We start from the raw sequence: 25,318 nt of genomic DNA, 5'->3' as shown, positions 1-25,318 counted from the left end.
CAGGTTAATGGGTGTGGGGGACTGTAGCTGCCTTGTGCCCAGCTGTGGGGCTGCCCAGATGCCTGGGTGTGGGTACCAATGTGTCTCGGTCTGGGGTATCTATGTATCCAGCAATGGGGTGTGCCTGTGTTGGAGTATCCAGGTGTTGGTGGGCTTGGCTGTAAGGTGCTCCGTGGTCAGTGTGTCTAGGTGTATATTTAGGTGTCTGCATCTCCAGGAAAGGGGTGTGCATGTTTGGGTGGGGAATGTCCTTGTGGTTCTGCTGCACTGTGGACCAGGGCCTGGGCCTGTGCCAACCCAGCCTGTGATGCTGCCTTCCAGGGGGCCGGCCTCCTGATTTTCAGACAGTCCCCAGCGCCAGGGCCCTCTGGAGGAAGCCCCTGTGGTTCTGCTTCTTAATAGATAGTCACTAGAACTTTATCAAATGGTGGAATTGTTCTCTACGTGTACTCTCCAGTTTGGCGGCTACTCCTTCACAGGTGGCTATTCGATTACTAATTTTTTGTCTACACTGGATCTTTGTTTCGTGGCTTGCGGGGTTCTTTCCAGTTGCCTTGCGCTGATTCTCTAGTTGCTCCAGGCATGTGAAATCATAATTCCCCAAGCACGGATCGAACCCACATCCTCTGCACTGGAAGGCAGATTCTCAACCACTGAACCACTGGGCAAGTCCCTGGCTATTAGATTTTAATTTAAATAAACATTCAGTCCCTCAGTCTCACCACCCAGATTTTGAGTCCTCAAGAGTCACCTCTTGCTAGTAACTATTGTATTGGTCAGGCTGCGTATTGGTCAAGAGCATCTCCATCACTGCAAAAAACTCCATGGACAGTGCTGGTCTAGAGGTGCAAGGCCTACAGCATCTTTAGTGAGGCCTGGACACCTCACCAAGTGGCTGGACTGTCACTCTGTGGCCACTGAAGAAGGCTTTGCTGAATCCATGCCCCCTTCTCTGCAGCCCGTTCATTCCCTGCCTGGACCATTGTAGTGGCCCCCTCCTTGGTCTCCGTTCTGCCGTCTGCCTGCTTCCACCATCCCGGGATCTGAATGGCCTCTCAGGCAGACATAGGATGCTGCCACTCCCTTGCTGTAAGCTGAAGGCTCTCCAACGCCCCGGGGCCAAAGCCTGAGGTGGCAGAGAAGACCGTGTATGACCCAGTCCCTGCTCTCCATGACTCCTCTGTGTTTATAGCTCTCCTCCCCTGACCCCGCTCCTCCCTGTCCGCCTTTGGCTCCAGGCTCACCAGGCCAGTGTTGATCCCAGAACCTGCCAGGCTCTTTCACACCTCTCTACCTTTGCACATGCTGTGGCTTCTGCCAAGAATGCCCTTCCCACCCGCCTCAGTTCCTAGAAGCCTGCCTTCTTGCTCAGCTTTCAGAGTCCAGCTCTGATGTCGCTTCCCCAGGGAAGCCTTCTCAGACCCTTTCTGGCACGGTTGACCAGGTTTCTCCCACAGTGCACATGATTCAGTGGGCTGCAGCATTTCCCATCTCCTTCCCCACTAGGATGGGAGGAAGGGCTGGGTCAGTGGTGAAGAATCCGCCTGCGATGCAGAAGACGCAGGAGATGCGGGTTCTATCCCTGGGCCAGGAAGATCCCCTGGCAGCCCACTCCAGTATTCTTGGATCATGGCAACCCACTCCAGTATTCTTGCCTGGAGAATTCCATGGACAGAGGAGCCTGGTGGGCTACAGTCCATGGGGTCACAAAGAGTCGGACACGACTGAGACTACTGAGCACGCACGTGTGCACGCGTAGTAGAGGGGAGGAAGGATTGGGAGAGGGAAATTGGGAAGGCGTGTTGAGATATTTGATGGGCAAGATCACAGCCAGGGATGGAATGACAGCTGTGGGGTGGGGAACCATGAGGGGGGATGGGACATAACCTGCAATAAAGCTATATTGGGGGGGATGGGGACAGCTGGGAATGAGGGGACAGGTGGTGTTGGGGGGACAACTGAGGGTGGGGGAATAGATGGGGGGTGGCTAGAAGGGGAAATGGGACAGCTGAGGGACAAAAGGTGACAACTGGAAAGTATCAGAACCTATTTGGACAGGATGGGGGGTCTCAACTGAGAGGGTGGGCCATACATTGCTCAGGATGTGTGTGTGTGTGTGTGTGTGTGTGTGTGTGCGTACCTAGAGTGTAGTGGTGAAGTGTGGCTTGGGAACCACACCATCTAGGTTCCGATCCTGGCTCTCCCACTGCTAGCCACGTAGCCCTTGGGCAAGTTGCTTGACCTCTCTGACCCTTTAGTGTTCTCATCTGTGAGAGGAGAGATGATAATGGAACATACTGCATGGGACTGTAGTGAGGATGTATTTTATACACGTACGTGTATAGTTTAGAACAGGTTCTGGCATGTGATAAGCCCTGCGTGTGCTAAACTGTTATTAAGTGTGTGTGTATGTGGTACAGCATCCTATGTGCTCAGAAAAGCTTGTTCTTGGCTTCTGATCAAATCCAGGCTTGGGAGGGGGGATGGGGCTGCTGGAGGGGCCATCCAGGTTCAGTGGGTCTGGGAAGCCTTTTGCCCACTTCCCTCCCTGTTCATCCACTTCCCACCCACTCGGTACCAGGGCCGAGTCCAATAGGTGTCCCTCTCTGTCTCTCTCTCCTCCTGCCCCACACTGCCCAGCCCTGGGCTGGGGGCCAGGGGATGTGCTTTAATTGTCCAAAAGCTTTTCAGCAGAATCTGAATTCATTGTTCGCCTGCCAGCGCGCTGGGGCCCTGCTCAGATAGAAATACCTGGACCGTGTGCTCAGTTCTGGCTGCCCGCCCTGTGGGTGGCGGTGGCTTCATCCTGTACCCTTGGAGAGTCACTGGGGTGGAAGGTGCTGGGGATGGGAGATGCGAGAGGGGGAAGCCCACAGGGTGGATGGGGCCTCAGCCCCCAACCTGTAGGGTGGTCAACCCAGCCTGGCAGAGCTGTAGACGCAAGGGTTTTCTGGGGTCTGGGCTCCCCTGCTGTCCAGAGCACCATGGGAGGTGTGTGCCACCTCTTGACCTCATGCTAAGAACTGCCCTGCATCACGGCCCTGGATTGCTCTGGCTGTGTGCTCTCCGGGGCTCCTGGACCCATCCCCTCAAGGCGAGGCCACTGGATTTCATCCATGCACTGCTCTGCATCTCAGCCTTACGCTGCATGCTGCACTCTGTTCGTTTCCACGCTGCACTGACTGTGTGGACTTTTGTGCGTGTCTGTTCGCTCCGTCTGCAATGTCCCGTTGTGCTGTGTCCTGTTGTTGTGCTGCCTTTTGTGTCTTTGCGGCTCTCTTCTGTGTCTTCTGTGCTGCGTGACCATCAGATGACGGTGTTGTGTCGGGCTTGTGGACTCTACTGGAATCGGGCATGGTCTCTGACAATGCACCCCTGTGCCGTGCCAACAGATGGCATGCTACCACGATGCTGCATCTGCGTCACGTGGCCTCTGTAGGCGCTGCATGGTCGCCGTGGGCATCTGCACTGCATCGGGGATGGGCGGGAGCAGCCTGTCTGCGGTCCCCCATCCTGCTGTCCCGGGACAGCATCCCTTGCCGGCGCAGCACTTCTGTCCCATTGCTCCACTGTGCTGCCCCGGAGGTGCGCCTTCTCCTGGACTGGCCCTGCAGCCTGCACCACTGCCGCTCTAACACCGCCCCTGTGTTATTTCGGCCTTTCCCTGTAGAGCCATGAGGTGTCAGCCGGTGTCCTTCCCAGGATTCTGTAGGCAGCCCCAGATGAGCAATGTCTTTGCTTCAAGCGGCTTCACTGCAGGTTTCCTCTGGCTCCCACTGCACGCTGCCCGAGAAATTGGGAGCTAAACTGCAGCTTGAGGCCACTTTGTAGGGCTCTGGACTGGTGTGGATTTTTACCTGCATTACCTTTGCAAGCACCTGGCGATGCACCTGTGCCCTGCACACCTTCACTGTCCTGGGCCTCTGCCTTGCACTGTACCTGTTCACCTGTTCGGGCGCTCTAGGATTTCAAGATCCAGAGCGTTTGCACCGAATTCCCTGTTTCACCTGGTGTCTTCACGACATTCCATTTCGGTGTCACTTTCTCGCCCTGCTCTCGAGTCTACACTTTCTGTGCTCCTTGGGACTGTGTGGAGCACCGGCAGTTCCTTCTGCACTGCACAATGTCCTTCTCTTTGCCAAATATCTGTGTGTTAAGCCTGCCTCCTCTAGACATCCTTTCGGTGAGGATTCATGGAGCGCCAATATGTGCCAAGCCTAGTGAAGCTTGGGTGGACCCCCTTGGTGTTCTTCTATACACCTATCCCTTGGTGCCCAGTGCCAGCCCAGTGTACCTCTAATTGCTCACTGGTGCACTGTGCCTCCGAGCAGCTCTGGGTCATGGCCACGATGGATGGGGCACCTCTCCGGTGCGTCATGGCACCGACCCGTCCTGCTGTGCTGTGTCTGGTGCCGTGTGAGGTCTGTGCACCCTGGCTCTGTTCCCATGCATTGTGTAACAGCATTCCGCCTCTGTGCAGTGTGGAACTGCTGCACTGCACCCCGACACTGGGGTCACGTAGCCCTCTCTCTCCATGGGACCATTGGAAATCCAGGTCTTTGCACTGCACATGTTCATGCATAGCCCTCTGCTTCTCTACTCTGCACTTAAAAAAATTATTTTAAAATATTTTGGCCATGCCATGTGGCATGTGGGGTCTTAGTTCTCTGACCAGGGATCGAACCCACATCCCCTGCATATGAAGTGCGGGGTCTTAAGCACTGGACTGCACTGTGGTTTTATGTGACACAGGGTGTCTGTACTACCAGGGTCCATGGACTCTTTGCCCACTGAACCTCTGCACAGAACAGCCCTCCCTTCAGCCCTTTGCCTCTGGAGTCCAGCCTTGCCCCATGTCTTCCCCTTCAGTTCAGTTCAGTTGCTCAGTCGTGTCCTACTGTTTGTGACCCCATTGACTGCAGCCAGGCTTCCCTGTCCATCACCAACTCCCGGAGCTTACTCAAACTCATATCCCTCAAGTCGGTGATGCCATCCATCCTCTCTCATCTCCTTCTCCTCCCGCTTTCAATCTTTCCCAGCATCAGGGTCTTTTCCAATGAGTCAGTTCTTCACATCAGGTGGCCAAAGCATTGGAGTTTCAGCTTCAACCTCAGTCCTTCCAATGAATATTCAGGACCTATTTCCTTTAGGAATGACTGGTTGGATCTCCTTGCAGTCCAAGGGACTCTCAAGAGTCTTCTCCAAAACCATAGTTCAAAAGCATCAATTCTTCAGTGCTCAGCTTTCTTTATAGTCCAACTCTCACATCCATACATGACTACTAGAAAAACCATAGCTTTGACTAGATGGATCTTTGTTGGCAAAGTAATGTCTCTGCTTTTAATATGCTGTCTAGGTTGGTCATAGTTTTTCTTTCAAGGAGCAAGTGTCTTTTATTTTTTCCCCTTATTAACAATATGGCAGCCCTGCTGTTAATTTTGGGGCTTACTGTGCTTTTGATCCAGGAGTTGGGGAGTAGGTCTGGCTGAAGTTTCCTCTGCTGTAGCTGACTTCCTTCTCTTCTTAGTAGAGCTGGAAGGATGCTGGCACTGTTGGGTTCTGTATTGGCTCCTGTAGAGGGTAAACCTCAGCTTTCTCACCCTGTGGCCTGGCCCTGGGTAATCTTCTTGGTTGCAGCTCTGCTGAATGCTGTGTGATTAGAAAGTGAGCATATTGCTGCCAGCCCTGCCCTTGATTAATTGATCATCAGTTATTTAGGGCTCTGGGGAGCAGTGCCAGGGAGCCCTAGCTAATGTCTGGCTGTATTGATCTGGGCCAGGAGAGCAGTGAAGTGGGCTGGGCCAGGTTTCTGGACTGGAATCATGGTCTTTGAGTCTGGGTAGGGTTGGTCAGGATCAGAAGAAGTTGTGGTATTTATATGAATAGAATATTCAGTTCAGTCGCTCAATCGTGTCTGACTCTGTGACCCCATGGACTGCAGCATGCCAGGCATCCCTGTCCATCCCCAATTCCCGGAGCTTACTCAAGCTCATGTCCATTGAGTCAGTGATGCCATCCAACCATCTCATCCTCTGTTTTCCCCTTCTCCTCCTGCCTTCGATCTTTCCCAGGGTCTTTTCCAATGAGATATTAGTCAGCCATAACAAGGAACAAATTTGAGTCAGTTGAACTGGGGTGGATGAATCTAGAGCCAGTTATACAGAGTGAAGTAAGTCAGAAAGAGAAAAATAAATATCTCATATTAATGTATATATATGGAATCTAGAAAAATGGTCCTGATGAACCCATCCTCAGGGCAGGAATAGAGACACAGATGTGGAGGATGGACTTGTGGTCACAGTGGAGGAAGGAAAGGGTGGAACGACCTGAGAGAATAACACTGAAATACATAAACCACCGCGTGTAAAATTGGTAGCTAGCGGGAAGTTGCTGTATAACACAGGGGGCTCAGCCCGGTGCTCTGTGACGACCTAGAGGGGTGGGATGGGGGTGGGAGGCACATTCAAGTGGGAGGGCATGTATTAATACATATGATGTATACATACATATGTAATACGTATGTAATATATATACTTATGGCTGATTCACGTTGTTGTACAGCAGAAACCAACATGAATTTGTAAAGCAGTTATCCTTCAATTAAAAATGGAGAGAAAGGAACCAGCTGGGATTGTGCCGTCAGTAAGTCCAGCCTTGGTTGGTATTTTCCTATACACAGGGCTTGGGGATGGTGTTCAAAGGCCAAAGAGACCTCAAGAAGGGAGGAGGTGGAGGTTAGACAGGCCTGAGATGGAGCTATTGTTGGGGTGGAGAACGTGGGATGGGGCTAGGTTGGGCAGGAACGTCCAAGGGTGAGTCTGTGTTGGTTCTAGGGTGGTGTTGGGCTACCTAGAAAGGGGGTGTGGCTTCAGATGATGACATGAGCCAGTGTTATCCTTGGGGTTGTATCTGAGTTCCCCAGGCCAGGGTTGGGGCTATGCCGGGGGTAGGGTATGAGGCCAGCCCCTAAATTTGTAATCCGTCGGGAGGAGTTTTGTTTCTCCTGGGGCCATCCCTTGGGAACTGAATGTTCTATTGACAAACCAAAGGGAACAAAAATCTCATTGCAAACAGACTCTGTTTACCTAGGGTCTTTGGAAAACACTGATGCTGGCTGGCAGCCGTAGTTGGCACAGAGCACCATTCCCTGTCTGGTGGGGAGGAAGTCTGGTGCTTCCATGTTTGTGGTGCCCACACGCACAGGCACACACGCACACACATGCACCATTCTCCTCTACCCACCGCGTACACTCGCCTCCCCTTAGGCACACACTTGCTGCTGACCGTACCCCCGCATGTAAACAGACGCCTACATGCCCACAGCTTCACAGTGCGCTGCCTGGGAGACGCACACTTTGAGACCTGTGCTCCCCTCACATACCTGTCCCCCTAGCATCTCTCTGCCCTCAAGTTATTCTTACCCACATGCATGCTCACACAAATGGGATCAGAATTCTAGAGGTGGAGCAGCCTTAGAAGTCACCGAGATCTTCATTCTCATTTCATAGGTGAGCAAGTGGAGCTTCAGAGAGGGCAAGCCACTTGCCCAAGGTCACACAGGGAGTTAGAGGCTCAGTGGGAATTCGACCCAGGCCTCCTGCCTCCCAGTCGAGTGCTCACAAGTCAGCACCAGGCCATCACTCTCACTGGCATGTGCACGTGTGTGCATGCACACACACACACACATCTGTGCGTGGAAATACATGCATATGGAGGGGTGGAGACCCCCTCCTACACTCTGGTTCCTCTTGCAGAGGTTGCTTTGCCCCTTACATCACCTCATCCAGAGCCCAGCCGGATGTGGACAAACCATCATCCTCCCTTCCCAAATTGTGGCTGACGGTTGCTCAGGCAACCGCCTGCCAGATTGGGGAGATTAGCTGAGGAATGTAGCTGGGCCAGTTTGAGCTGAGGCTGGGGGAGCTGTTGGGGGTCCTGGGTTGATTCAGCCCACCCTCTCAGGGAGGCCCTGGCAGAGATGCTGTACCCACAGAAGGGTCTGGTTTTCTCCCTGTCCCCAGCTGAGACTCTGTCCCCAAAGCGTGGATGAGGCTGGGGGAAGAGAGTGTGAACATTTGAGCGTGTGTGTGTGTGTGTGTGCATGCACTCGCGTGTGCATTGTGCATCTCTGTCGGTGTGCTTGGAACGTGTGCTGTTTGTGTCCAGGATGGGCATTTGAGGTCCCTTCCTCACTGGTTTCTGACATCTGGTTCCAGACCGCTTGATAACTTATCCCACTTCTGACCCTATAGTGTCCTCTAGAGAAGCCCCCTGCCCTCCTCATGGCTTATAGCAGGGGTCCCCAACCTCCGGGATCTGGTGCCTGATGATCTGAGGTGGAGCTGATGTAATAAGAATAGAAATAAAGTGCACAATGAACAAAATGTGCTCGAATCCTCGCAAAACCATCGCTGCCCCCACCCTCCCGCCCTGTCTGTAGAAAAATTGTCTTCCATGAAACTGGTCCCCGGTCCCAAAAACGTTGAGGACCGCTGGCTGATAGGATGTATCACCTGTCTCATCTGAATCCAGGAGCTTCTCTGCTCCAATACGAATTGTGTCTTCCCAACTCAGAACAAGGCCGGACCTCTCGCTCTGGCACTCGGCTCTCCTAGATCTGGCCTCAGCCTCCTGCCCACCAGTCTCATCTCCCATTGCTTTGGCCAGTCTGGGCTCCTCTCTGTGTCCTGGATGAACTGTGTTACCCACTACTTTCCCTTGCTCCTGCTGGTCCCTTTGCCTCAAACGCCTCTCTCCATCTCTGCTGGCCACAGTGACACCCATCCTTCCAGGCTCTGCTCAGATGCACCCACCTCCAGGAAACCTTCCCCCTGCACCTACCTTCCTCCGCTGACCACCTCCCCATCCCCACCACCGTGGCCTTGACTCTTCTCTGTTTTGTCTTGTTCCCTCACCTCACTCTAACTAGGAAGTCCTTGAAGGCAGAGCAGAGTCTTAAGCATCCATGTGCCTTTACTGGTGCCAACCTGGGGCCTGCTTTGTATTGTCAGTGGATGGATGTCCTGTGACTGGAACTGAATTGGCACATGTGGCCAGTCTTCTTGAATGAAGATAGATGGCTTAAATCCCAGCTTCTTGGACTTAAGATGTGGCCTTGGGCAAGCCACCTCCACCTCCTTGTGCCTTGGTGTCCATCTGTAAAATGGGAATAATCATAGTACCTACCTTGTGAGTTACTTTGAGGGATAGTGGCACGGCAGGTCCTGGTGGCAGGTGGCAGCCCTCGTGGTGGCATTGATGTGTGTGTGCATGTCTGGGCCCAAGTCTGGGTCGATGGAGCCGGGAGGGATTTCCTGACCATTCTTGCTCTTAATGCAAAGTCTAATCTATTTTCTTCCCTCTGGGCTGGGGGCCCCCAGCAGGAGCTGGGTCTCTAGCAGAGGCGGGGACCTGGCTTTGGGACTTATAGCTCCTGAGCCATCCAGACTGGAGGTGATGGGGGCTTTTCCCAGGATCTGGGAGGGCAGATTGTTCCCATCCCAGGGTGAGCTGGGGACCAGGTCAGGGTGGGGCTCTCCATGGAGAGCCTGGCCCCAGATTTGTTACCCTCTAAGGACCGTGGCTGGAATGGGCCTGGCCCAGAAACTCAGGACTGGGGATGGACATGGGTCAGGGAGAGGAATCCTTCTGCCTCTGGAAGGGGATGCTCTGAGTGGTGACAGTCAGCTGGGGTCAGTCAGCCTGGTGGGGTCAGTTGCTGGAATTATTTGATAGCGGTCAGGGGTCACTCTGGCTGTGGTCAGCTGGTCTGAGGTCAGTCAGTCTGGTCGAAGTCAGATGGTCTGGTGGTCATCTGGATGGGGCCACTTGCTCAGGTCTGTCTGTTTGGGTGTCACTGACCTGGGTCAGGCAGTCTGAAGGTTACCCTGGCTAAGGTCAGACAGTCTGGGGGTCCCTCTGGCCAGATCACTTAGTCTGGGAGTCTTGACAGCTCACGTGGCCTGGCCTGGCTTAGAATGGATGGGAGGAAGCCAGGGGGCTGGCATTCTCAGGCTCGCCCTAGGGCCACGGGTGACATGTGTGGGACAGCTGCCTTGTTACTTGTGAGGGAACAGGAAGGACCTGAACCCCAGGTCCTTCTGAACCCCAGCAGCACTAGGTCTTGGGGTTCCCTTTATTGCAGTTCATCTGGCTCAGGGAGGCCTTGACTGAAACCCTCAGGCACAGACTCAGCTCAGGGTGAATGGAGTCAGCTGTCTCCTCCTCCAGGAAGCCCTCCCTGACCATCTCTACTGGCCTTGTTTTCTCTCTGTGCTGTGCTATGGGTCATTTTCTAGGGGGAGAGCCAAGGCCTCCCCAGCACAGATGGGGTTAAAACCTACCTTCCATAGGCTACAGGGCACATGCTGACCAGAGTTCTTCATGCAAAGAGGCAAAGTGCTCAGCCAATGTCCCGCTCCAGCTCTGAAGCGAGGTTTTTATTATTTTGTGCCATCCACTCTGTGCCAGCCTCGTGTCCACTTTATTTTACACCCTGATGGGGTCCGTGAAGAGGAAAGGGAGACCCCCCCCCAACAGCAGTGAGCCTGTGCATGCCTGGCTTTTGCGGGTCAGTTCAAGGGGCTGCTTCACGTGGTCTGTGACAACCTGGAGAGGTCCCCTGCTGCAGAGGGCACAGCAGAGCCTCCTGAAAGTCAGGCCACCGGCCATGTGTGCAGCTGCCCACTGCTGTGCCTGGCATGTGGCATTCAATCCCTGTTACTCTCTGTTGCTCATCCCTCCTCTCCTCGAGGCTGAGAAGGGGCTCAGATTTGCTCCTTCTCAGAGTGAAGGTTTTTCTGGTGGGGAGTGTGGACCTCAGCCTCGGATCACCATGGGCTCAAATTCTGCTTCTCTTACTCAGGCGGCTCAGGTGCAGAGCTCCTGTCTTCTGAGTGCTTGCATGTGCCGGCATTGTGCTAAGTGGACCCCTGTGTTGAATCCTCAACAAACCCCCATGTGGATGGGGAAGCTGAAGATGAGCAATGGTCATGGTCACAGGACCAGTACATTGCAGAGTCAAGATGCAATCACAAGTCTGTCTGATGCCAAAGCCCACTTACCTATCTACCACCTTATACTGTGAACAAATTCCTTCACCCCTTGGAACCTCAGTTGCCTCGTCTGTCAAGTGGGGAGAAGTACCAGTGGCTGGATAGGGCCTGGCGTGATTTGTGTTTGCTTCCTGGCCGCTCATCCAGGCATTTTCCTGGGTCTCAGATGCCCAGGTTTACCCCTGGTAGTGGTGGCAATATGTGCTCAGTCCAAGCCCACCAGGCTCCTCTGTCCATGGGATTCTTCAGGCAAGAATACTGGAGTGGGTTGCCATTTCCTCCTCCAGGGGATCGTCCTGACTCAGGGATCAAACCTCAGTTTCTTGTATCATCCTGCATTGGCAGGTGGATTCTTTACCGCTGCACCAGCTCAGGGGAGAGTGCAAGCACCAGTTACTTCCTGAACCAGTGGTGTTCTCAGGTTTATTAGATCCAAGTCGGGGCTTTGATGAGCCAGCTAAGATACGTGGACCTCGTTACCAACCGAAGGACTAGCATCCATTTCCGTCCCCTCTTCCTGCCTCCCCTTCTCCTTATTTAAACTGTGCATAGTGGCTCAGAATCTTGGGAATTTGCTTCCTGTAGTCATTGGTGCCTGGACCTCACATGACAGTGTTGTTGCCTGCCATGTTCCTGCAGGCAGAGACCTCAGTTGGGTGACTTTGGGTGGTGGGCATCCCTTGAGCTCATTCATCAAGTAGAAGTAACGCAGTAGTGGTGCCTACTCAGAAGCCGAGGCCTAAACGGGACTCCACACTCAGCATTTAGCATTGTGCTGGGCTTGTTGTAAGTCACATGATCAATTGTTGTTATTTTTAAGGAGATGCCATCAAGGCTGGCTTAGGGTGATCGATTCTGCCAGTCCTGGGGCCCACTCTCTGTTCTCTCTGCAAAGATGCTGAACACTGACCATCAGTCAGGAGATCTTGGTTCAAACCCTGCCTCTGTCACTGACCTGCCGATTGACCTTAAAGGAGTCACTTAGCCTTTTTGGGCCTCAGTTTCCTCATCTATAAAATGGGGATAATTCTTGTCCTGATCTCATGAGTTGTCGTGAGACTTTAAAGGATAGTAATAATGATAACGTGCTTCCCTGGTGGCTCAGATGGTAAAGACTCTGCCTTCAATGCATGAGATCTGGGTTCAGTCCCTGAGTAGGGACGATCCCCCTGGAGAAGGGAATGGCAACCACTCCAGTATTCTTGCCATGGAGAATTCCATGAACAGAGGAACTTGGTGGACTGTAGCCATGTGACTTGACTGAGTGACAAACACACACACACACACACACGCACAGAGTAATAACAACCAGTTTTTGCTGAGGAGGGTCTTTAATGCGTGGTTGAGCTGTAGGGGGTTTTGGAACCACTGGAGGGGGTGGGCAATGTGGGAGGTCTTGGCATGGGGAGGAGACAATGGAAAGAGGGCCTTGGTGGGGGGAGAGGGTGGGGGAGGGAGCATTTTGTTGGAGGGAGCAGTTGGGGGATGGCTTGAGGAGACGGAGGGGAGGAGGGTGGGCCTGAGTAGGAGGGGACCATGTGGGCACCTGGAGGGTAGCCCAGGAGACCTTTGGGCCAGCACCTCCACTCCAGCCTGGGCTAAGCAGGTCCTGCCCTCACAGCTGGCTGCACCTTTGAGGAGACGAGTGACCCAGCGGTGCCCTGCGAGTACAGCCAGGCCCAGTACGACGACTTCCAGTGGGAGCAGGTGCGGATCCACCCCGGCACCCGGGCGCCTGCGGACCTGCCCCACGGTGAGCCTATACCCTCAGTCACCGTTCCTCCTTTATCTCCTTCCAGGGCCAGGCCGCCTACCCACTGGCTGTGTTACCTTGGGTCCATTGCGTAACCTCTCTGGGCCTCATCTGCTCTGTAGTGACACATATGACACTGTGAATGTGGAGGTCCCCGGACTCAGACCAGTGGTGTACATCAGGTAGTCTTACCTGTAAAATGGGCGCAGGTTTTCAAGTCCTCAAAGACCCTTGTAAACTCTAGGATAAAGCCCACCTCCCGCTATTCCTGGGGCAGCTTAGCTCAGGATCCTCCTTACTCCTGTCTTCCTAAATCCTCCACCTTCAAGGAGGCTTCCTTCTCCCTGTGACTGAATCCTGGTCCCCCAGGACGTCAAGATGCTGACAGAGCAGTCGCCCTGAGGGCTAGATGTGTGTAAAACCTTCCCTTCCTCTGCCCCTTTCTTCCTACAAGTCCCAGGTCTTTCCCAGCTTCTGCCTTGTCAAGTCCCTATTTCAGGATGAGGAGCATTTGGCTTCATGAACACTGGACTGGGAGTCAGGAAACTAATTGCATAGATCCTAGTCCTGGCCTTCTACCCTGATGATGGCCTCGAGTGCACTGAGTCATGAAGCCTGGGCTTCAGATCCTGGCTTCATCACTTTACCTGCTGTGTGGTTTCTGGCAAGTCACTTAACTTCTCTGAGCTTCCATTTCCTTAAATGTAAAATGGGGCACAGAATAATTCATTTTATAGTGTTGTAATGTACATAACCCAGGGGTGGCCTGTTCAATGAATGCTTAGAAACAATTGTTGGAGATATTTGAGGGGCCTAACTACTAAGATCCACCAATTGCCATTGGGTAAAGAATCAACTGGGGATTAAGAAGAGGATAAGATGGATGGAGGCCAGATTGTCACCTTTCTTACTGATAAAGGCTGGATCAGAGGACATAGCATAGTAGGAAAACCAAATGGGCTTGCTGGGGGAACCCAGAACTGGATAGCTTGAGGCCCCTCCCCTTGGCCCTGTCACAGTAGGAAGCCAGGACCTTTGTTGGTCAGCTCACAGAATGGCCAATATCACATCTGCTGTCAAGAGTGCATGGGAGGGACAGCAAAGGTTCTCACTGTGGGGCCAGGACTTGAAGCCAGCAGGAGGGAGGTCCTCCACGACCTGACCTCTGCAGCCTGGCCTCCTACCCCAGCCTCATCTCCTGGAGCCCTCTGGTGTCTCCCTGCTTCTGTGCGTTTGCTCACACTCTGCCCTCCATGGGACATTTGTCTCTGCCTTCACAGGACTCTTAGCTCCTTGTTTGACCTCTGTCCTGGCAGGTGTCAAAGTCTGAGCTGGGTGACAGTGAGCTGTCAAGGTGCCCACCATGGCAGGGATGCTGAGTGGGCCGACTTCATATCCCCAGGGCCCAGCCTTGGCCTGAGATGGGTTAGCCTTCAGGTCCAAGGTGGCTGATTTGAGTTCACCTCTTACAGTCCTGACCACTTTGTGTAGGTTCAGCTTCTCTGTCTCCCCCACACCACCAGAGACAGACCCAGTGAGAAAAGGGGATGAGAAATTTCATATGCAGTATGGGCCTTGGGCTGGATCCTAGGGATGCAGTGGTGAGCCAGATGGATGGAGTCTCTGTCACATTTTAGGGAAGGGAGCTGGGGGTGGAGAGAGAAGGGAGGAGGGGGGATTCATCGTTGAAGTCAGAGAGCAGGAGAGAAGAGAGGGTGGGGCAATGGGGATGAAGGGAGTGGCTGAGAGAAGCGGGAGGGATGCAGAGTGAGAAAAAACTAGGGAAAAGAAGAGAGAGAGGCAGAGGGAGCAGGAGGAAGAGGCAAGAACAAAGTGTCAGATTGAAACGGGGAGAGAGATGCACACACAGCTGCTCACAGGGAGAGGAGAGAGGATGGAGGCGTGGGCCAAGAGAGACTGTGCTGGGGGCTGGGATGCATCCCTTCCTGGGTGGGATGGGGATCTGGAGTTTTGTTTACGACCCCACCAGGACTGATGCAGGAGCTGCCTTCTTCACAGGCTTCTGGCTCCCGCAGATGAATGCGATTCCCTCCAGTGGAGTCCCTGGAGAGCCCTCCTGGAGCAGGGAGCCTCGTGGTTTGGGATCTGAATGAGCTTGTGTTGGCCGGTGGCCAAGCCTGGGAAGAGGCAGCCCTGCGTGGCTTCGGGCACCCTCTTGGCAGCTGCTGGGGCCTTCTCCCCACAGAGGGGAGGCCATAATCCCTCAGCCAGGTCCGGAGGAGTCCAGCTCCCTTTTCCCCCTCTGCCCCACTCCCCCCTCTCCCCTTCCCAGCGTGTAGCCTGGATCTCTGGGGAAGGGACAGGATTGCCTTTCTCCAGGTTTGAAATCAAGAGAAATTGTATCCCAGGAATTTAGATTCAGGGGGGTGGGGGCCTGAAGGGAAGTTAGAGTCCTTTCATTCAATCTCTGTTCTGTATGTTCCTTCAGCTTGCAGACCTGTGCTGGCAACACAGTGGAGCCCCGAGGAGCTCCACAGGCTGGTGGGGAGAGTGATACACACTTTATTAATGATCCAGGTGCCAGGACAGACACCCGTAGGGGGATGCAGGGGTGGGGGGGCTTCAGAAGAGGTGGACTTTGAGGGCCTGTCATGTGCCAGACTCTTGACTCCTGAGATGACTGTCATAGTCCCTGTCTCCCAGGACAGCTCAGTATGTGGGAAAAGACACGGACCAACAGGAGCTTGGATGGAGGTCATTAGGGGTGACGTGAGGAGCAATAAAGGGTTTTGACAAAGCCAGATTTGTGTGTTTGTTGCTGCTCCAAGCCTTTCCTTTGGGAAAGGGATGCAGGGAAATGGAGGGACTTATCCCATAAGTCAGAACTGGGACCAGAACTCAGGCCCCCTGACTCCACATGAAGTCCTTTGTTTCTGCCTCCTCCTCTGTGCCCACCTGACCGTGGTCCTCCCCTACGTTCTCAGCTCCTGCCTCTTCCCCTTCTCTTTCCAGGCTCCTACTTGGTGGTCAATGCTTCCCAGCATGCTCCAGGCCAGCGGGCCCATGTCATCTTCCAGAGCCTGAGCGAGAATGACACCCACTGTGTGCAGTTCAGCTACTTCCTGTACAGCCGGGATGGGCACAGCCCGGGCACCTTGGGCATTTATGTGCGTGTCAATGGGGGTCCCCTGGGCAGTGCTGTCTGGAATATGACTGGATCCCACGGCCGTCAGTGGCACCAGGCTGAACTGGCTGTCAGCACCTTCTGGCCTAATGAATATCAGGTGGGCTGGGTTCAGTCTGCGGTGAGTGTGATTGGGAGTGTGGGTAGAGTGGGGTGTCAGTGTGAGGTCAGGGTAACCAAGTGGCCAAGGTCGGAGTTAGTCAGTGTTCAGCATCAGGAGTCCATCTGTGGTCAAGGTCAGTGGCCAGTCTGTGGTTCTTCAGTAATGGTTCAGTCTGGGTTCAGCATCAGAGGTCATTGTTAACAGTGATAGTTTGTGACTGGGGAAGGGGTGCGTTGGAATAGTGCTGACTTGGAAACCCTGTCTTGGCTGCCAAGTTTTGCGGCTTGAAGGTAACATCCATCCGGGTTGGATGGAACCTCTGGCCTTGACCTTGTTAGCTCTGCGTGCTGACACCCTCTGCCACAACCAGCTGGCTTGGTATGGAGGGTAATTGTGAGCTGGGGCTGACCTCTGCTTGTTGGGGAGGATGGGGCTGGAGCAGAGCTTGAAAGGGGGCTCTTGTGGGCAGGGCTGGAGAAATGTCAGATGACAGGGACCCTCCTGCCTCCCCCAGGTGCTGTTTGAGGCCCTTGTCTCCCCAGACCGCAGGGGCTACATGGGCCTAGATGACATCCTGCTTCTCAGCTACCCCTGCGGTGAGTCCTGGCCCCGTGGGGCGCAAGGTGAGGGGTGAGGGCGGCCACGGCTCCTGCCGACAGGGGGGCGCTGGCCCAGCTTACGCCAGGGCTCTATTCCGGCAGCAAAGGCCCCGCATTTCTCCCGCCTGGGCGACGTGGAGGTCAACGCGGGCCAGAACGCCTCGTTCCAGTGTATGGCGGCAGGCCGAGCAGCGGAGGCCGAGCGTTTCCTTCTGCAGGTGAGCGGGGGTTGGGGGTGCCCGGGGTGTGTGTGTGTTGGGGGGACCTTAGCCAGCTTCTTACGAAAAGTTCAAGCTCCCTTGCGGAGGGCTGAGGCCTTCTGTCCTTCTCCAGCGCCCAAACACAGGCGTCCTGGTTCATTCTAGGCTCTCTGCCCTCTTGAGTGCCCCGTTCTTCCGACATCAGAGCGCGGCTCCAGGTTCCCCCCTCCCCGCCATCCCCCGTCTCCAACCACACCCCGCCACCAAGGCAGAGCGACCACATTCCCGTAATCGGGCCCCACACCTTCTTAGGGCAGGGCTGGTTCCAGGAATCCCACACGTCCCTGGGTAGTTTCGGGATGGCGAAATGGGGCCAGGACAGTTTACCACTCCGTTCGCCCGGGTCAGACTGAGATCTGGGCCCTTCTTCCCCGGCTCCCCTGACCCACTGGTCCCTCTCCCGGCTCAGCGACAGAGCGGGGCCCTGGTGCCCGCGGCCGGCGTGCGGCACATCAGTCACCGGCGCTTCCTGGCCACCTTCCCGCTGGTCGCCGTGAGCCGCGAGGATCAGGACCTGTACCGCTGCGTGTCCCAGGCCCCGCGTGGAGCGGGCGTCTCCAACTTCGCTGAGCTGATCGTAAAGGGTGAGCGAGCAGTCGGCCTCCGAGGAGCGGGGCGGGCGAAGGTGGGGTGGGAGTGGCTTCTACTGGGGGGCGGAGTCTCGTCGATGGGGCGTGGCCCGCGGACGGGCAGGGAAGGCCGCGTCCCACTCCTGGTGTGCTCTGACCTCCCGGGCCGGGCTCGCGGAGGGGGCGTCATTTCCTGGGAGATCCAGTCCTAATTGAAGGTCAGGGTGGGGAGGAGGTCCCTCTGAGAGGTGGGCCCGCGTGCGGACTGGGTCAAGGTGTGACCCGGGCGAGGCGGGATCGGGCTGTGGGCCTCCCAGGGTTGACCCGAACTGACAAGTGGTCAGCCCTTAGAGGCGAGGACTTCGGGATCTGGAAGGGAGTGAGGGAGAAGGTGTGAGGTGAGGGGCAAGGTCGGCTTTTGGAGTTCGGCGTCTCTTAGGGCCTGGGCATTTAGTGAGGGGAAGCAGTCTAGTCGAGGACTTGGGGGGCTGCATGAGGAGCCTAGGGTAGGGGTGAGGGACCAGGAGGGCTCTAGGGGTTTTGGGTGTTGCAGAATGAGGAACTGGGAGCCAGGGATTCATAGCGGCATCCGTCTGGCTCCGTCTTTCCCCCATCTCCTTGCAGAGCCCCCTACCCCCATTGCACCCCCGCAGCTGCTGCGCGCCGGTCCCACCTACCTCATCATTCAGCTCAACACCAACTCCATCATTGGCGACGGGCCGATCGTGCGAAAGGAGATTGAGTACCGCATGGCGCGCGGCCCGTGGGCCGAGGTGCACGCCGTCAGCCTGCAGACCTACAAGCTGTGGCACCTCGACCCCGACACGGAGTACGAGATCAGCGTGCTGCTCACGCGCCCGGGAGACGGTGGCACCGGCCGTCCGGGGCCGCCCCTCGTCAGCCGCACCAAGTGCGCAGGTGGGTGCTTCCTGGCTTCATTACCTCCTCCGGATACCCAAGTATGGACTCAGGGCAACCGAGGGGCAAAGGGCACATTCTGAGGGTAGTATGGCCTCCCTCTGTGCTTCTCAAACTTTCTGAACCATTGTGATTTTCGCTCCATCCCAGTTATGGTAAAGAAAAGGATGATAGCTAACACTTTACTCTGTGAAGGACACATGTGTGTGTGTCATATTTAAAACTCACAACAACCCCATGATCTAGGTACTCTTGTCAGTACCCATTTTACAGATGAGGTGTAAAATCTGTAACCTCTGTACAGATTATCATGAATAGAGATGTTAAGTGACTGGCTCAGAGTCACACAGCTAGTAAGTAGCAGAACAGTAAGGGATTAGAACTCTTGACTGGCTGGCTTCAGAATCTCTGTTCTTAATTCTACACTGTATCATCTAGATAAAATAAACAACTAAACAGCATAAAATAAAAGCATATTATTAAATTCTAGCTGGATTCTCTCACCTGGGCATTTAAGTCTGAGGTCTGCTTTTTCTTGTTTAAAAGGGTAAAGCATCTGTTATGAGCGATGGCACACCTGCACCAGAGGAGACTTTTTTGTTTAATCAGAAGAGAGACTGAGAACAGAATGATTTTCTTACTCTGTGATTTCAGCATTTTTGTGGTTGTTGTTGAATTTTTATTGCCATATAAAAGATTCATATGTGGTTATAAGGAAAAATACAAGAGATTTTCCTTTTCACTTTACCCTGTTTCCTGCAATGGTAACATTTTGCAAAACTGTAGTGTAATATTACTCTCAAGATACTGACATTGACAAAATCCACAGATCTTATTCAGACTTACCCAGTTTCATTTGTCCTCATTTGTGTGTATGTGTGTATATTTAGTTCCATACGGTTTATTTTAGTGTTGGTTTGTGTATCTACCACCACAGTCAAAAGATACTGAACAATTCAATCAGCTTAAGGATCCTTTGATTTGCCCTTTTGTATCATTGCTGTCCCTCCACCCCAACCCCGTGGGAACTATTAATCTGTTCTTCATTTCTAAAACATGTTGTATAGATGATAAAATCATACATTATATATATATACAGTATATAACCTTTTAGGTTTTTCTTTGGTTCAGTTCAGTTCAGTCGCTCAGTCGTGTCTGACTCTTTGCGACCCCATGAATCACAGCATGCCAGGCCTCCCTGTCCATCACCAACTCCTGGAGTTCACTCAGACTCATGTCCATCGAGTTGGTGATGCCATCCAGCCATCTCATTCTCTATTGTTCCCTTCTTCTCCTGCCCCCAATCCCTCCCAGCATCAGGTTCTTTTCCAGTGAGTCAACTCTTCGCATGATATTTATTCACTTTATTTACATGTATTTATTTCTTTTTGGCTGCACTGGGTCTTCATTGTTGCCCACGGTCTTTCTCTGATTGCTGCAAGCAGGGGATAATCTATTTGCTGTGCAAGGGTTTCTCATGGTGGTGGTGTCTCTTGTGGCACACAGACTCTAGAGCACAGGCTCAGCAGTTGTGGCAAATGGGCTTAGTTGCCCAGCAGAATATGGGATCTTCCCAGACAAGGGATCAAACCTATGTCTCCTGCATTGGAAGTCGGATTCTTAATCACCAAACCTGCGGAGATGTCCCAGTATGTAATCTTTTGAATTGCCTTTTTAATTTGGTAATAGCTTTATTGAGATATAATCACATCTCACGCAGTTTGCTCATTAGAGTGTATAATTCAGTGGTTTTTAGTATATTCACAGAGTTGTGCAACCATCACCACAATAAATTTTAGAACATTTTCCCCTTCCTCAAAGGAAGGCTTGTATCCTTTAGCAGTCCACCCCTCCCCTCATGTCCCGTTAATACTTCCAGCCCTAGACAGCCACTAATTTATTTTTTGTCTCTATAGATTTGCCTTTCTGGACATTTTGTATATAATGGAATCATATAATATGTAGTCTTTTGTGACTGGCTTCTTTCTCGTAGCATACTTTTTCAAGGTTTGTCCATGTTGTGGCATGCTTTAGTACTTTTTATTGTTGAATAATATTCTATTGTGTAGACATACCATAATTTACTTATACATTTATCAGTTGGAAGGCATCTGCATTGTTTATACTTTTTGGTTATTATGAATGGTATTGCTATGGGTATTAATGTAGAGATTTTTGTATGGACATATGTTTTAATTTCTCCTGAGGGTATAGCATATACACATCATATGGTAATTATGTTTAACCATTTAGGAAACTGCTGGATTGCTTTGCAAAGCAGCCATTCCACTTTACATTCCCATCAGCTGTGTATGGGGGTTCCAGTATCTCTACTTATTCACTAACACTCATTATTATCTGTCTTCTGTTTATAACCCTCCTGGTGGATATGAAGTGGTGTCTCATTGTGGTTTTGCATGTCTTTGATGGTTAATGGCATCCGGTCCCATCACTTCATGGGAAATAGATGGGGAAACAGTGGAAACAGTGTCAGACTTTATTTTTGGGGGCTCCAAAATCACTGCGGATGGTGACTGCAGCCATGAAATTAAAAGACGCTTACTCCTTGGAAGGAAAGTTATGACCAACCTAGACAGTTATTCAAAAGCAGAGACATTACTTTGCCAACAAAGTTTCGTCTAGTCAAGGCTATGGTTTTTCCTGTGATCATGTATGGATGTGAGAGTTGGACTGTGAAGAAGGCTGAGCGCTGAAGAATTGATGCTTTTGAACTGTGGTGTTGGAGAAGATTCTTGAGAGTCCCTTGGACTGCAAGGAGATCCAACCAGTCCATTCTCAGCTTTGGGATTTCTTTGGAAGGAATGATGCTAAAGCTGCAACTCCAGTACTTTGGCCACCTCATGCGAAGAGTTGACTCATTGGAAAAGACTCTGATGCTGGGAGGGATTGGGGGCAGGAGGAGAAGGGGACGACAGAGGATGAGATGGCTTGATGGCATCACTGACTCGATGGACGTGAGTCTCAGTGAACTCCAGGAGTTGGTGATGGATAGGGAGGCCTGGCGTGCTGCGATTCGTGGGGTCGCAAAGAGTTGGACACGACTGAGCGACTGAACTGAACTGAACTGATGGTTAATAATATCAAACAAGTTTCATGTTCTTATTGGCCATTTGTATGCCTTCTCTGTATAAATGTCTATTCAGATCCTTTACTCATTTTTAAATTGGGTTTTTATCTTTTAATTATTGAGTTGTAAAAGTTCTTTATATATTCCAGATACTTGACCCTTATCAGATATATTTGCAAATATTTTCTTCCATTCTGTGAATTATCTTTTAATTTTCTTGATGGTGTCCTTTGAAGCACAAAGGTTTTTAATTTTAATGAGGCTCAATTTATCTACTTTTTCTTTTGTTATTTGGACTTTTGATGTCACATCTAGAAAACTTTTGCCTAATCCAAAGTAAGGAAGATTTACTTTTATTTTTTTCTAAGAGTTTTATAGTTTTAGTTCTTACATTTAGGTCCTTGACACACTTTGAGTTAATTTTTGGATTTGGTGTGAGGTAGGAGTCCAATCTCATTATTTTGCTTGTGGGTGTCCAGTTGTCCCAGCACCATTTATGAAAAAGACTATTCTTTTCTCATTGAATCGTCTCAGCAGTGAGATTGACTCTTTTGGTCAGTGTAGTTCCCTGGGGATTCATCCAAGTTGTATAAATCAATAGTTCATTCCTTTTTAATGCTGAGTAATATCCCATGGTGTGGCTATACCAGAGTTTGTTTAACCATTCATCTGTTGAATGACACCTGAACTGGTCCCAGTTTTTGGCTGTTACAAGTAAAGCTGCCATGAGCATTCATGTACGAGTTTTTGCATGAACATAATTTTTCATTTTTTTCTGGGCTAAATGCCTAAGGATACAAATGATGGATCATATGGTAATTGCATATTTATTGCAGTTTTATTGAAAACTGCCAGAGTTGGTTGTATTGTTTTATATTCTCATCAGCAATATATGAATGATCCAGGTTTCCACATCCTTGCCAGCATTTGGTGTTGTCCATTATTATTATTATTTTTTTAAAATTTTAGCCATTCTGAGATGTGTGTAGTAATATCCCATCCTGGTCTTAATTTGCCTTTCTTTAATGCCTAGTGACATTAATGGGCTTCCCTGTGGCTCACCTGGTAAAGAATCTGCCTGTAATGTGGGAGACCTGGGTTCGATCCCTGGGTTGGGAAGATCCCTCTGGAGAAGGGAAAGGCTACCCACTCCAGTATTCTGGCCTAGAGAATTCCATGGACTATATAGTCCATGGGGTTGCAGAGAGTCAGACACGATTGAGCACCTTTCACTTTCCATGCCTACTGATGTTGAACATCTTTTCATGTGCTGTTTGCCATCCGTATATCCTCTTCATGAATTATTCATGTCTTTGCCCATTTTCTAATTGGATTATTCATTTTTTATTGTTGAGCTTTGAGAATTCTTTACACATTCTAGATACTAGTCCTTTTTTGGGTATATAGTTTGTAAATATTTCCCCCTGGCTTTTAGCTTGTCTTTTTCCTCCTCTTCACCTGGGCTTTCATGGAATAATCATTTTATATTTTTATGAGGGCCAGTTTATCAAAACTTCCTTTTATGAACTATGCTTTTAGTGTCAAATTTAAGAACTCCTTGCATTGCCCTAGATTCTGAAGATTTTCTTCTATTCTTTTTTTTTAAATAAAAGTGTTATAGTTTTACAAATAAATCCATGATCCATTTTGAGTTAACTTTTAGATAAGCTACAGAATTTGGTTGAGGTTTATTTTTTTGCCAATGAATATTCATGTGTTTTTAAGAGCTGATCTGAGAACCATCTAAATCACAGTTTAATGCCACACTTGGAGAGACCCTTGGGTGGTGGGTAAGAGTATTCTAGGGGAGATTACCTTCTAGCTGAAGGACCTGTGTCAGATTAACCTCTCCAACTTTAGTCCTGTTGTTTTATAAAAGGGGATAATAATAATGTTTACAGGGTAAATGTGAAGATTCATTCAACACATGTTTATTGAGTGCCTATTATTAGTCAGATACTGTTTAGTTGCTAGGGATATAAGACTGTGACCAAGATAGACAAAGGCTGCTAGTGTATGAGTTCCTCATGCCCAAACTGCATGGAACTCACATTCTGGCGGGTAGTTGGTGTTCAGTCACTAAGTCGTGTCTTTGTGAGCTCATGGGCTGCAGCACACCAGGCTTCCCTGTCTTTCGCTGTCTCCCAAAGTGTGCTCAAACTCATGTCCATTGAGTTGATGATGCCATCCAACCAACTCATTCTCTGTTGCCCCCTTCTCCTCCTGCCTTCAGTCTTTCCCAGCATCAGGGTCTTTTTCAGTAAATAGACTCTTTGCATCAGGTGGCCAAAGTATTGGAGCTTCAGCTTCAGCATCAGTCCTTCAAATGAATATTCAGGGTTGATTTCCTTTAGGATGGACTGGTTGGATCTCCTTGCAGTCCAAGGGGCTCTCAAGAGTCTTCTCCAACACCACAGTTGGAAGGCATCAATTCTTTGGTGCTCAGCTTTCTTTATGGTCCAACTCTCACATACATGACTACTAGAAAAACCATAGCTTTGATTATATGGACCTTTGTCAGCAAAATGATGTCTCTTCTTTTTAATATGCTGTCTAGATTTGTCATAACTTTTCTTCCAAGGAGCAAGCGTCTTTGAATTTCATGGCTGCAGTCACCATCCTCAGTGATTTTGGAGCCCAGGAAAATAAAGTGTCACTGTTTCCGTTTTTTCCTCATCTATTTGCCATGAAGTGATGGGACCGGATGCCATGATCTTAGGTTTTTGAATGCTGAGTTTTAAGCCAGCTTTTTCATTCTCCTCTTTCACCTTCATCAAGAGGTTCTTTAGTTCCTCTTCACTTTTTGAAATTAGGTGGAAGTCATCTGCATATCTGAGGTTGTTGATATTTCTCCCAGCAATCTTGATTCCAGCTTGTGATTCATTCAGCCTGACATTTTGCATGATGTACTCTACATGTAAGTTAAATAAGCAGGATGACAATAGATAGCCTTGATGTACTCCTTTCTCAATTTGGAACCAGCCTGTTGTTCCATGTCCAGTTCTAACTGTTGCTTCTTGACCTGCATACAGGTTTCTCAAGAGGCAGGTAAGGTGGTCTGGTATTCCCATCTTTATAAGAATTTTCCACAGTTTGTTATGATTTACACAGTCAAAGACTTTGGCATAGTTAATGAAGCAGAGGTTTTTCTGGAATTCTCTTGCTTTTTCTATGATCCACTGGAAATTGGCAGTTTGATCTCTGGTTCCTCTGCCTTTTATAAATCCAACTTGTACATCTGGAAATTCCCAGTTTCGTACTGAGAGCTAGCGTGGATGATTTTGAGCATTACCTTGCTAACATGTGAAATGAGTGCAATTGTGAGGTACTTTAAACATGCTTTGGCATTGCCTTTCTTTGGGATTGGAATGAAAACTGACCTTTTCCAGTCCTGTGGCCACTGCTGAGTTTTCCACATTTGCTGGCATATTGAGTACAGCACTTTAACAGTATCATCTTTTCAGATTTTCAGTAGCTCTACTGGAATTCTATCATTTCCACTAACTTTGCTTGTAGTAATGCTTCCTAAGACCCACTTGACTTCATGCTCCAGGATGTCTGGGTTTAGGTGAGTGACCCCACCTTTGTGGTTATCCACGTCAAGACCTTTATTGTACAGTTCTTGTATTCTTGCCACCTCTTAATCTCTTCTGCTTCTGTTAGGTCTTTACCATTTCTCTCCTTTATTGTGCCCATCTTTGCATGAAATGTTCCCTTGGTATCTCTTAATTTTCTTAAAGATATCTCTAGTCTTTCCCATTCCATTGTTTTCCTCTATTTCCTTGCATTGATCACTGATCTTATCTCTCCTTGCTCTTCTTTGGAACTC

General features: G+C 50.8%; 1 protein-coding gene across 5 annotated transcripts in view; it reads left to right on the top strand.

Moving 5' to 3' along the window:
- Positions 1 to 25,318, top strand: part of PTPRU (protein tyrosine phosphatase receptor type U) — an 88,599-nt gene that overhangs the window by 4,925 nt on the left and 58,356 nt on the right. For all 5 annotated transcript variants that reach the window (XM_019979718.2, XM_070774933.1, XM_070774929.1 and 2 more), the window contains exons 2-7: positions 12,676 to 12,807; positions 15,781 to 16,052; positions 16,570 to 16,651; positions 16,757 to 16,872; positions 17,324 to 17,498; positions 18,108 to 18,401. In XM_019979718.2, coding sequence (XP_019835277.2) covers positions 12,676 to 12,807; positions 15,781 to 16,052; positions 16,570 to 16,651; positions 16,757 to 16,872; positions 17,324 to 17,498; positions 18,108 to 18,401 — 1,071 coding nt within the window. The remainder of the gene's footprint in view (positions 1 to 12,675; positions 12,808 to 15,780; positions 16,053 to 16,569; positions 16,652 to 16,756; positions 16,873 to 17,323; positions 17,499 to 18,107; positions 18,402 to 25,318) is intronic.

The sequence above is a fragment of the Bos indicus genome, chromosome 2, assembly GCF_029378745.1.
Source record: "Bos indicus isolate NIAB-ARS_2022 breed Sahiwal x Tharparkar chromosome 2, NIAB-ARS_B.indTharparkar_mat_pri_1.0, whole genome shotgun sequence".
Lineage (NCBI taxonomy): Eukaryota > Metazoa > Chordata > Mammalia > Artiodactyla > Bovidae > Bos > Bos indicus.
Note: the sequence above shows the minus strand (reverse complement) of the source record. Positions and strands in the feature narration are given on the sequence as shown.